This window comes from Magallana gigas, chromosome 8 (assembly GCF_963853765.1).
Source record: "Magallana gigas chromosome 8, xbMagGiga1.1, whole genome shotgun sequence".
Classification (NCBI taxonomy): Eukaryota; Metazoa; Mollusca; class Bivalvia; order Ostreida; family Ostreidae; genus Magallana; species Magallana gigas.
The window spans coordinates 12,732,531-12,745,419 of NC_088860.1; the positions used below are offsets into that span (position 1 = coordinate 12,732,531).

A 12,889-nucleotide genomic window follows, 5' to 3' on the forward strand; every position below is an offset into this window, starting at 1 on the left:
CATTAGTTTCTGTTACAACTGAAACATGGCCATATACCAATAACTGAGAATGCCTTGCTTCTTTGTTTATCAAAATGTACCAGATTTCGGAATGCGATGGAAAATGATGATTATGGGTGGCCATCAGATTTTGGTACTGTGGTTTCATCAATATTCGTTGAATACCAATTTTCGTGGATTTCGTTGTTTAGTTGATCCACGAAATTAAATGTTCATCGAAGTGCAATTTCTATTAACATTTTGTATTGATAGGGTCATTGGCCACGAATTTACCTATCCTTGAAACTGTGATTTTCACTTCATCCACGAAAATTGATACTCTTGAATATTAATGAAACCACAGTATTTACTTGAAATGAACGAAGAAAGGCATAAAATGACTGCTTTAAAAATCTGCTTTATTGTTTAACAGCACCGTAAATCATGATCTAGCCATACACGGCGTCGTTACAGCTACCCTGGCACCAGGAAGGACAACTTGTGCCTCTGGTACAGAGGACCTCGGAGAGCCGATTGGCAAATTTGTGGCAGTTGTTGCCCAGAAGACTGTAGGTTCCAAAGTGACACCTATAGTTCTTGGCACACCCTTTGATACATTCGAGACTCAATTCACTGTACCCAGCCGGCGAGCTTTCTCGGCCACCAGAACATCTACCTGCAGCCTGGCGCTGCGTTGATATGGAGGCCTTTGAACTACCTACCACAGAAAAGGATTTGGGTTTTGTAAGTAAGAAGTACAATAACAAATCTATTTATTTTTAATCATTTCACCACCTGTAGTTATTTGCGAAGTTTAAAGAAATTCTACCATCTCGCTATTTTAGGCTCCATCTCAAAATGCAGGACTAGTACATTTACTACAGGAATATTTAAGGAATAGCCATTTTCTGCACATAGAAACAAATTAGAAAAATACTACAATTGGGATTTTTCTCAAATTGTAATATGTAATTAGTTACATCATCTTTACCATGTATGTAAAAAAAAAAACCCAAATTCTACCACCTTGTTTTTAGATGCAGTCATCTCAAGATTTCAGAATGTCCCAAATGTTGGTAGGAACATAAAGTCTTAAAGATATAGATTGGAACTATAATTTCATTCAAGAATCTAGAAAAATAACCCTATTAAGGGTAGCATAATTCTGTGTGTAAAATTTCAAAGGCTTACATTTTTTACACTTTTTTTTACGTCTTTTCTTATAATTCCGGTCCTACAAAACTTCATTTTTATCATAACGTCATGAAATGAGAACTAAAGTCGGCCACCTTACATGTAATACTTGTTCACTGCAAAAGTTGTTCTAAAGTGTAAAAGAAATATGATATATAAAGTATTAGTTTCTATTTATATGGTTAACCAACCATTTCTTAAAGCGATTACGGTTTAAATTCTGATGGTAATTGCTGTTTTGGCGATCAGTCAATAATGTATTTGACTGTCTGTTTAAAGTTGACTTGAATTATGTATATACTTACTAAGGAATTCAAAATAGTACCCTTTGTAGTAGATAAACCGATGGGATAACGCCCAGGTTCCTCTTGCAGGTGCGCCTCTTTTGCCCGCCATACAAAACAGGTTCGTGGTACCAAAGTAGTATGGGCTTGCCCCACCTTGTTAATGGAAACCGCTAACATAAATGTATATATAAACGATGCAGAACAAGTTTTACAAAAAATAAGAACGAGTGTATGTAAAATCCCCATGGTTCTGTAAACTTGTAACCGATGCGCTTGGTCTCAAAGCTTTTAATGGCTAAAGAAGTTTTGAATTACATGTTTTATGATATCGTCATTTGCCCAAAATGTTTCTTTTTGAAAAGAGCTATTATAATACATTTTACTGTACCTCTACTTGGGCATTGGCTGCTACTCCCACCCCCGAACACCCACCAAGCGTCAGCTTCAGATAAGAGAACAAAGACGACAACCAACAACGCCTATGCATGATAAAGTTAAAAGAACATGAAATTAATTCTTGTTGTAATACCTTATTTGATTGGAACAAACAAATTCATTTATATCGTGGATAACTTGCCTAGTCACAATATCATAATGACTCGAGTGCAAAGCAGTTTATAAAAAACAAAGATGAACAGCCCAATTTATTTCATATAGTATTATTTTGGTAGAAATTAATAAACTAATATCTTAACTAGTTTGCAGTATGTCATATATACTTAATGTAAGAGGTTTTTAGTATCCATATAAATTCATCTGTAGCCTCCAATTTAATTTGTTTTATTTTGAATGAATTACTCTAAGGAAAAATACAAAAACAATTAACCAATAACGGTAAAGTTGAGACAAATTGAAAAAATTGTGGAATTCAATGAAATATTAGAATATACATGTTGATGATTGAGAAGGCACGGTCACGGTTGACAATGGAAACGTTATTTAATATTCATCTCAAGTTGGAATTTCTGTTGCTTAAAAGCAAAATTGAATATAATCAATCCTGTTCGGCCATCTCAGCTCTTACTTTATTTTCTGTCGAAAAAAAAAAAGTTGCAAAAAAGTAATACTACTTACACTCATGATTTTCAAATGCATTGTTGACAAGATCCTTGTTAGTAAGGTACCGCTGCAATATCCACTCTGGCTTTATACTTTCTATGAAAATCCATAGATAGCTAGCCTGGAATGCCTATTTTTCTGTAATATTTTAGTAATTTCTTTCAGTTTTCATTTGATACTTTTTTAATTTATTTTATTTTTATTACACATAAATCCACATACATATGTACACAGACGTATAAAAATATTTCAGACATATTTCATACATTTAAAATTTTTACATATATATATTATAATATCTTATTGATTTTAAAAAATAAATTATCTATATACTGTGTTAATATGTGTTTTTCTTGCAAAAAATAAATCAATATTTAGCAGTAGATAAAGAGAGAAAAAAGGGAGAGAAGGAAATAAAAAGAAATAGAAAAGGCGGTGGGTACATATATCAAATTATATGGTCACGAATCAATATATTTCAGAATAAAGAATAGTTTAAGCCATCACAAATGTAATAAAACATGCCATAATTTCATTTGTTATTTAAAAAAAAGTCTTCATGACATTACTGGACATGATTTATTATTTATTAATACCATGCATGCATTTATTCACACCAAATTTTAAACTCTAGTATGTGTTACTTGCAACCAAAATAATTTTTGTACTTTCTCATAAAAAGATAGAAAAAAATCGTATTGAATAATTAAGAGCATATATCCATCTTTGAACAACGACATCATGCTTCAGAAATAATACTCTAACGATCCATGATATAAAATTTTCAGTTGTCCTTGCTGATTACATATCGTTTCTGAGAAAATGTTGAATGATTGTTCTCTTTATATTATGTTAAACTTCACCCCCACCCCCACCCCCATTGTGTCCCCACCCTACCCCCGGGGATCATGATTTGAATAAACTTTAATATACCTTACGTAAGGATACTTCCACCTAAGTTTCAGCTTTTCTGGCCAGTCAGACTCTGAGAAGAATTTAGAAAAATGCCAATTTTTTTCAATAATTCTAAATTATCACCTCTTTGAAAAGGGCAAGGCCCTTCATTTGAGCAAACATAAATCTCCTTCACTCAATGATACTCCGTACCTAGTTTGGTTGAAATTGACCCGAAGAAGGTGAAAAGTGTACGACAACGACAACACCAACGGAAACGACGACAGTCAACAGACAAATTTTAATCAGAAAAGCTTACTTGAGCGTTCGGCTTGGGTGAACTGAAAAGAATAGAAAAAAACCCACCACCAAAAAACGAAAAACCGACATATAACAAAAACAAGAGCAAACAAAAGAAACAAAACATAAGCAAAAATAAACACACAAAAATGATTCAACGTGAGAAAAGATAAGGCAATATATTTCATTTAATATCTTTTTTTATTAAATTCAACTGTGCGTGCTACAGGTGAGCACGATGACGTCCACGGGAATTAACTTAGAATGACAACATGTTGCATGATTAATGAATAAATTCATGTAATGATAGGGAAACAAACACGGCAGTGGCTGTGTTAGTACATCACAAGGGTGCATATTTCCTCAAAACAAAATAATGAACGAGCATTTAGAAGTGGATATTACCAATCAATCATAAATAGAAGTATCTGATAAGAATGGTAAAAATTCAGGTTTTGCGTCGGAACTTCTCTCTCTCTCTCTCTCTCTCTCTCTCTCTCTCTCTCTCTCTCTCTCTCTCTCTCTCTCTCTCTCTCTCTCTCTCTCTCTCTCTCTCTCTCTCTCTCTTACACACCCTATATTCAACGTAGATAACGCAACAGTATACAGTTGTTGACTGGGGTCGAGGGCAACAGTTGATCTGTCGGACCGGCTCGCAAACTGTTGCCCAAGGCCGAAGGCCGCGGGCAACAGTTTGCGAGCCGGTCCGACAGATCAACTGTTGCCCGAGACACAGTCAACAACTGTTTTGTTATATCCCTTCTAATCAATAACACGTTTTCCCGGAATGTGACGTCACCGGTCAACAGTCTTTTTTAACAGTCGATTTTAACAGTTCTAATCTAACAGTTCCAGTCCAACAGTCAAAATACTGGACTTTTTTTTTCGTATAGAGTTATATAGTAACTGTTTTACAGGGGTATAACAATGTTTTTTGTTGAAAGGACTCTTAAGACGAAGAGTGTTATTTAATCAGTGTTATTTGTAAATCAAGTTGCGTATTGTTTGACGTTGTGTGTGAAAAATGCATCCAAAAAGTAAATGCTATTTTAAGACAGCAAAAATATAATGCTCATAGAGATATTAAGAATTTTTCCGTAAGTGAAAGTTGATGTGAACAAGACAGTACAACATGGTTGTAAAGAAAATCAATTATAACACAGATTCATTTAGGTCTTTTTCCAAAGATTACCAGAGCGAGTAAGCTGTTCCTCGGAGCTATGTGTTTACATTGTATCAATCCCTGCTCGTGATAAATTCTATCTCCGTACATTTTAACATCTTCACTCACAGTTTTTAATAAATAAAAAAAAAAAGCACGCACATGTACAAGCCGAATTAGACTATCCTTTATAAGTCTTGAATTTCAAACAGGATACCGTAACAATATTACTTAGGTGAAAATAGGTCGTGAACACAGGGAATTGGCGATATATATTTTTCTCATAATAAAAAATAAATTCCCTCTACCTGACAAGGTACAAATCGCAGCCATCTTGGATTTTTTTAAACTGTCACATCATCAGCTTGGAAGTTTCACTCAAAACTCGTCAAGAAAATTACTTTGCGATCATTTCCTTTTCCGATCGGTCCGTGGACATCTAAGCTTACAAATGAATGAACCAAACCAGCGCATTACCCCTACCAATAGTGATTAACATTTTACTTTACAATGAAATTTTTTCAATGATTAGGTGTATGTAAGTAAAATACGGGTCAGCAAAAGAGGTAGAATTTGGGGTCAGGCTTTTTATCAGAATAAGAATAGGGATGCTGGTAAAAAAAATTAATACGGCCCCCAGTAAACATACAAAAAACAATTCAAGAATATATCTGTTTCATTTTATATGTACTTAATCTTTGATTCATGTACCTTCATAAAATTTCTTTTTTATTCGCGATGTAAAAATCATTTGGAAGTTATGCATCAATATCTGAAGAAGGGGCACACTGTTTTCATTTATTTTTCATAGACTTAAAGCTCCACCACATTTCAAAGTCTTTATAGTGCAATTAGGTACACATACATTTTACTCCTTCAGCTGGTCAATGTATTTTATCAAAATCTATATACAATGTATGAAATGAGTAATAGAATCATTCATTATTACGAGTGTGGGATGGTGAAATTCCACCGAGGGGACAGGATTCACTGTCTAGGACGAGGCTCTGCCGAATCCTAGACCGTTAATCTTGGCCCCGAGGTGGAATTTCACCATCCCACACGAATATATATAATAAATGATTATTTTCTCGGATTATTTTACATTAAAAAACGATGTCTGACAACTTTCTGTTAGGACGTTCAAAAGATTACTCTCAGTTTATCCCTCTGCGTGCTTTAAAAAGCGCAAGTCAAAGTAAGAGCTTACGACAGGTTTTTTTTTCAATAAAAATATAATAAATTTTAATCAATTAAGCAAAACAATTACTTAGTGAATAATATCAATCGATCATTTTGCATCTCCCTACAGCAGACTCTGCTTATATTAACTTTTTAAAAGATGCAGAAGTCAACTTATATTGATAACCTGGCGTGAACTATTTTACTCTTTCACAACATTACTCGTCTGAACAAGGCGGGTCACGTGACATACATTTTGGTTAGCGTGTTCGATGTGACTATATATATGCAATTGTTTTGCCTCGGACTAGAATGTCTCGACGTCATTGGATGAATCGCGTCACGTGGTAGCCTCATATATTTCTTTACAGGGCAAGCGTCAAAATTTATACGGCAACATGGCGGACGTAACGTTATTTGAGCTGATTTTTTTACACAAACGTTCAACCATACCTTTAATTTTTAAGCCCCAAAATATTTAGAGTGACCCCCCTTTGCCCGTGACGTAATATTATGATCCTACAATAGCATCGAGGTTTGCACAAACAACTGACGAGGAAGGTAAAAAATTAGAGAATTGAGCTATGAATTTAATCGTTATATATTATCTTTTGTTATATTCAGTAGTATTTTCTCACTATATAACTCTATATAGACGAATAGTCAATAATTGTAATATTAGCTCGTCCGAAAAATATTGACCGGTCAATATTTTTTTGATATTGACCGGCTAGGAATAATATCTAGAGAACATTCCCTCTATTTCAAATAATCGCCTCTGATTTGTTGATTCGTAAACGATGACGCAAATAACTCTTCGCGACTCCAAAACAAGGTGACGTCATAATAGACAGTCAGTCAAGGCAAGTAAACAACGAACGCGCAATACGATGGTTTGCTATCATAACGGATATAAGGATTTGCGAATAACTGTTAAGTAAAATCAGGTTGAACATCTGTATGTTAATTCTTACGGTCGGCGGAATATCACCAGTGACCGTTTGATGCCGAGGATATTTTGGAAATGTACTTTGCACAAAATTGAATTCGTGAATTCTTTGTTGAGCTGAGAAAATTACGGCGATCTGTTTTCAATTAATTTCTTAAATTTTGGTTTGTTTCTTCATATAACAAAACAAATGTTGACTGTGATTTCGTGCAACATTGATTATATTAGCCCCCTTGGGACGAAAATATTGCCCTCCGCTTCGCGTCGAGCAATATTTATCCCTCGGGGGCTAATATAATCAATGTTGCCCTCAACCCCAGTCAATATTTGTATATTGTTCACTTATTAGGTTTGTTACTGACTGTTTACAGAAATTTGTGGGGTCGGTAAAGTCCATAGAAGGCTCGGCTCTGCCTTGCCTTCTATGGACTTTACCGACCCCACACATTTCTGTAAACAGTCAGTAACGAATGTTACGAATGAAATTTACTGTTAATCACCGATAATGTGCCGATTATGTGCCATTCAATACATTAAAAAACGATCCAAGCTTTTAATACAAACCAGGAAGTTTTATTCACTCTAATTTGAAAATTAGCAAAATTTTGATAGATGTTCTGTAATTCAATTTAAAAAAAGATGAAATATGTTAAGTGATATTGTCCTTTAAGAAAATAGACATTTTTTGATTTCTATAATGATCACTTTATTATCCACAAGACAGTCATAAACATTAAGCGGATATGGCGTGATTACAACTTCCTTGACACCAGGCGGGGCAAGTTCTCCCTTTTCTGCACAGCGCTGCAGAGAGACGGTTGGCAAACTTGTGGCAGTTGTTGCGAAGAAGATGATATTTGCCAAAACTACATCTGTAGTTTTTGGCACAGCCCTTGATGCATTTGACACTCAATTCACTGTATCCGGCCGGGGATTTCTCCATTTTCCCTTTGCATTTGTGTCCCATAAGACGTTGTCTCGAATAGTAAGCATACGAATTGCCTATTATTATAATCAATTCTATATCATGATATTTGAAATACAATTTGTGATGCAAAGTTAACAATATAAAAGATCCAAATCTATCTTTCTCCTTTTTAAATGTATAACACATTCTCATTTCATTTGATTGATTGAAATATTAAAGATATTGCTTTTACAATTTGTTTGTTGTCAGTTTTGATACAAAGGTAAAGATGAACTTAACATTTACATATGTACAAACTTTTACTTGTTTTTTTTTTTTTTGTGGGAAAAATGTTCATCTTGAAAAGAAAGGGCAATGTGAGTCAATATATGACATATGTTGTACTCACTCATGAAGTCGAAGTAAAATCCTTTGTAGTAGATGAATCGGTGACTCAATGCTATAGTGGATCTCCACGGAGCACGGCGTTTTCCCTTTCCGTGTTTCATCATGCACCATAAGTTGGTAGTGCCAAAATAGTATGGGGAAGCACCGCCTATGTAAAACAAAAACACCTGACTAATGTAGTATATTACTCACCACATCCCCCCAAAAACACATGTACAAGTACCATCAACGTCATAGAAAAACTGGAATAAATATCCGTTTCGATTAAGAGTTCGTACAAACTTTTGCGGTATAAAATTCGTATCAAGTTTGTTTTTACCTACATAAATTTCCTAGAAATAAAGTCAATAACATAAGCATAACTCAAAAATGCTTTAATTTTTATTATAATTATTAAGAAAATTTTAAATGTGTTTAACATTTCATATTCATTGTAGATTAGTCAAAAGACTACGTTGAATGTATCCTCTCTAGTTAAGTGAAATGTTATATCTCTGAAATTAATCATGTTTAACATCAAACTCAAGTGATAACGGGGTTTTCTGAATGCGTGTTCATTGAACACTGTGTATGATTGTATATTTATAAGCTCACAGAGTATACACTTGAAACATTCGACATAGGTACATGTAAAGCCCGAGTATTCAGGGAAATTATTAAAAATCAAATCTTTTCTCCGATGAAAATACATTTTTAAATTTCATACCCCCTTCCCTGTCTACAATTCTTACATACAAAACATAATATAAAGGAACATTCTTTTACTAGTATTTCTATTACCATCTTTATTTCTAAAAATCCAAAGAATATAAATACCTCTTTTTCCACATTGTTTATTTTTCTTGTACTTTCTCCACCACCATGCGTCCGCGTTATCGCAGAACATTGCTATCACCAAAATAGCCACCTACATGAAAAAGAAGATGACAACCAAAAAACCTAACTCCTTTCACATATAGAGTACAAACAAATTGCCTTCACTAACAAAAAAGGTATGTATAAAGGAATGAAATAAATAGAACTCCATTAGTTAAAAAAATGTTTCACTATTGTAAAAATGAAAAAAAAATTGTACTTACCGTCAGCAGTTTCAAATGCATCTTGCTTTGATGACCATAGAATACGCATCGACAGTGTAAGGTATTCCAACTAATTTATCATTTATATACCGGATTGCTACTGCAACCGGATTGTTACTGCAATCAGATTGCTAGCCTGGACATTTTGACAAAAACTGAAACCATGTGACATTACATGTATATAAATAGTGCCTGTTTTGGAGGGTAACAGTTGAAATTGACACCCCGAGAAAACCATTGTCAACCGACGCAAAGCGGAGGTTGACAATGGTTTTCGAGGGGTGTCAATTCCAACTGCAACCCTCCCAAACAGGCACTATTTATTTTATTATACTGAATATCTTAATTTTTGGAGAAAAAAATTACTGGTTTTATATAGAAATGACGTGAATTTTATGGTGAACCGCACGAGCATAATTTACGCGCATGTAACAATTCGTTGTGCTATCCCTTGCCAGCCAAGTTTGTTGCAAACGCTGAAGGTGATAGAACGGATTATCAACTTGGTCTAAACTGATTGGATTTCAGTATTTAACATGAAAGTAAAATAATATTATTTATGGTCTAAAAACATTTCACTTCAATTAAATGAGTTAAATTGTTCAAATGTAAAATTTGAATTTACAGCCATCTTATTTTGTTTAAAAACATTAAACACATTTTTTTCCTTATCAATCAGTGACAAGAAAGCTTAGAGTTATCAATTCATTTATAATCGTACCAGAAATTATTTGATTTTCATCCTTAGAAATAAACCTAGGTCCAAAAGAATTAAATAGCAATTTGCAAGCGTATTTTTTTTTTTATCTAAAATCACAGACAGGCTAGCATAGTGTACCTTAGTTGGTCCGCCTCAGTACATGAAACGCTGAAATCAAACAACAAATAACTACAGTTGTCAGTTTCTTTAAAGTATATAATTTATGGTCAGCATAAGTTGGAACAGATGTGGTTTAAAAGTCAGTATTCATAAAAAATGTTTGCGTAAAGTAATTTTAAGGTCATAAATGATATTCAAACAATCACAGGTTGAGATAAAATAAAAAAAAAAGGCAATACAACTTATACTTATTTTGATACCTTTTATCTGAATGAAATTTGGTTTTGCACACAAATTAAAAATATTCGTTTAGCACTGTTGAATAACTATATCCAGTAAATGTTCCATTTTTGAATTATCATCAACAATTGGTAAGGCTCATAATTTGAATTTTGAAATTCAAATTTTTGTGATACATGTACTGGCTAACTTAAGTCATTAGGTCATTTTTTGATTGATATGAAATTGTCAAAAATGAATATGTCGATACACAGGGAAAACATTTCTGCCAGAGAGGATACATTTTTATATTTTTATTTTTTGGTTTAAAATAAGTAATGATATCTAAAATCAGTTGCTATGAAAAAATGTTGTTTTATAAGAGTCTGCCTACCTTTAAAAATATAAGTATTAATTCTGACGACTAAAAACATATTTGATGTCTATTTAAATGTTTTTTGTTAAACCTACATGTGTAATTATAAAGGCAGTAGTATATACCAGTACGTCCATGATTATGATAATTTAACAAACGCAATTTAAATATGAAAGATTTAACGATCCAAAAATTTAAGGAATTAAGAAAAAGCCGGAGTAAAAGTTTTAAATGCTTGTGAGAGTTATCCTTCATGCACTTTGGCTGGTTGACAGATACATGAAACACAAACACACGAAACTTATTTCCGAATTTTCCACATTATACACTACATGTACAAACATAAAGTTTTAGACTGTTCCTTTTTAAGTGGCTGGTACCAAAAATAGTAATCCTGTACAATAAATTATGAGACGTTGGACCACCCGTATGTAAAAATGGGCTTACAGGTTTCTTTCTTAAATTTCGTTGGCAATGCTTTTTTACTATTGCGTCATAAAAAAAAGCGGTATCTAGTCATCATTAAAAATTATCCGAGTTTACACTGTGGAAAAAATATCATATTGACTAAGTTCCTTTGAAAATTATTATTCTGATGATAGCCTTGATCTTAGGGAAATCGGATCCGAAATATACAACTGAATTTATGAAGTTCCAATATGTTCGTATAGATAAAGCTTACTTTTGAATACAATATAGCCCGAGAGGACAGATGGCCAAAATAAAGCTTCAAGCTAGCGTCTAACGTTGTAAATAAAGTTAGACAATCCGCCTTTGGATCTTGTTAAACTTGATTTAACTAATCCTCATTGTAAAAATTGATAAACGATGTGTACATGCATATTAATGAAAGAATTTAGTTCCCGATTGATCCCGAGGCTCCTAAAATGAAAATGAAAAAAACCCCACCGCGAAAACAAAGGTTGTAACTAAATCTAGCTATAGAGTTGTTGTATATAAAGTAATTAATCTTCTTTGCAAATTGCAATTCGTTTAAATGAAACCTAATGACTTGTTCCGATGTGCCAAATTTATAATGCCAGCATGATAAAACATATCACTGTTCAATGACTCGATACAGATGTAGGTGGAAATACGATGCACATCACCCGCATTAAGAATTTTTAATGAAAAAAATGACAATTATAACAAACCGTCAACCATCTCAAAAATCCATAAAACGAAATACAAATTCAAAGCAGAGCAACACGGACCCCCCAAAAGAGGTGCCTAGGAGGTGTGATATGTTTTCGATATGTTATTTGCGATCGCAAACTTTTGGAAAGTTAAATTAAAATTATGCTTTTTGCATAGTGTAAACAAAATCTAAGATATTTGGTTCTTCAAATAAAAAAGTATTGTAACACAATCAACGTAATTATAAACCTGTCACGTTCTTCACCCTTGTTCCAAGGAAGAACACCAAAATAATCAAGATATGTGTTAACAAGGTATGTGGTTAACCTTAGAAAGATACCAAAATACCATGATACAATACCAACATACAGGTGAGACCTCCCACTTGTTTGATAGGTAGGTATCATTAGTACTGTTACCTTTATAGCAGTCAGCAGTTATTCAGTGTACAACCTATGCGCACTCAGCTTAATGAGATTAGTTTGCTGCCACCAGTGATAACTTTTTAGAGATATGCCGTAGTTACCAAATCACCAATAGAAGGTCTTCATATTCCATGTAACACAAAGTACATGGTGGCATGATATCTGTTCAACACACTTTGGTCAACTACAAACTAAAAAAAAACTTTAAAAAACAAAGTAACTAACAAACAGAAATTTCAATGAAACGCTGCAAAGAATAGATAAACTTAGTAATGCTCCACGGTTATTTCGGCAATCAGATGCGTTGATGCATATCCAGTACTAGTTATTAATGTTCGTATGGAGGATTCCCTTGTTAAAAACGCTTTCTTGAACACGATATTGCACTGGGTGCAATCATAAACTGTTTTATCATCACATGCAACTTTCATTTTGCCAAATGAGATTTTAAACTATACACGCTATAATATGTGGCAAGTTCAAATAACGGAGAAAATTCATGTATTTTTAAT

At 33.5% G+C, this 12,889-nt stretch overlaps 2 protein-coding genes across 2 annotated transcripts; both read right to left on the reverse strand.

Moving 5' to 3' along the window:
* Window positions 1-377: 377 nt before the first annotated feature.
* Window positions 378-2,636, reverse strand: LOC105324337 (uncharacterized). Its single transcript, XM_011423400.4, has 4 exons — window positions 2,535-2,636; window positions 1,849-1,939; window positions 1,479-1,613; window positions 378-697 (listed from the first exon to the last, which is right to left on the reverse strand). The coding sequence occupies exons 1-4, from the start codon at window positions 2,553-2,555 to the stop codon at window positions 429-431; spliced, it is 516 nt and encodes a 171-aa protein (XP_011421702.1). The 5' UTR covers window positions 2,556-2,636; the 3' UTR covers window positions 378-428.
* Window positions 2,637-7,687: 5,051 nt separating this feature from the next.
* LOC105324336 (uncharacterized) lies at window positions 7,688-9,551 on the reverse strand. Its single transcript, XM_011423399.4, has 4 exons — window positions 9,401-9,551; window positions 9,138-9,228; window positions 8,323-8,469; window positions 7,688-8,008 (listed from the first exon to the last, which is right to left on the reverse strand). The coding sequence occupies exons 1-4, from the start codon at window positions 9,419-9,421 to the stop codon at window positions 7,740-7,742; spliced, it is 528 nt and encodes a 175-aa protein (XP_011421701.2). The 5' UTR covers window positions 9,422-9,551; the 3' UTR covers window positions 7,688-7,739.
* Between the last annotated feature and the right edge of the window lie 3,338 nt (window positions 9,552-12,889).

What these genes read in the sequence shown, in the direction of transcription:
- LOC105324337 (XM_011423400.4), bottom strand. Translation starts at nt 2,555, where the DNA reads ATGCATTTGAAAATCATGAGT. An exon ending in CAGCCAATGCCCAAGTAGAG is followed by an intron (nt 1,614 to 1,848) that starts GTACAGTAAAAT and finishes TCCATTAACAAG; the next exon opens with GTGGGGCAAGCCCATACTAC. An exon ending in GTACTATTTTGAATTCCTTA is followed by an intron (nt 698 to 1,478) that starts GTAAGTATATAC and finishes TTTCTGTGGTAG; the next exon opens with GTAGTTCAAAGGCCTCCATA.
- LOC105324336 (XM_011423399.4), bottom strand. Translation starts at nt 9,421, where the DNA reads ATGCATTTGAAACTGCTGACG. An exon ending in TGCATTTGAAACTGCTGACG is followed by an intron (nt 9,229 to 9,400) that starts GTAAGTACAATT and finishes TTTTTCATGTAG; the next exon opens with GTGGCTATTTTGGTGATAGC. An exon ending in ATTTTACTTCGACTTCATGA is followed by an intron (nt 8,009 to 8,322) that starts GTGAGTACAACA and finishes TTATAATAATAG; the next exon opens with GCAATTCGTATGCTTACTAT.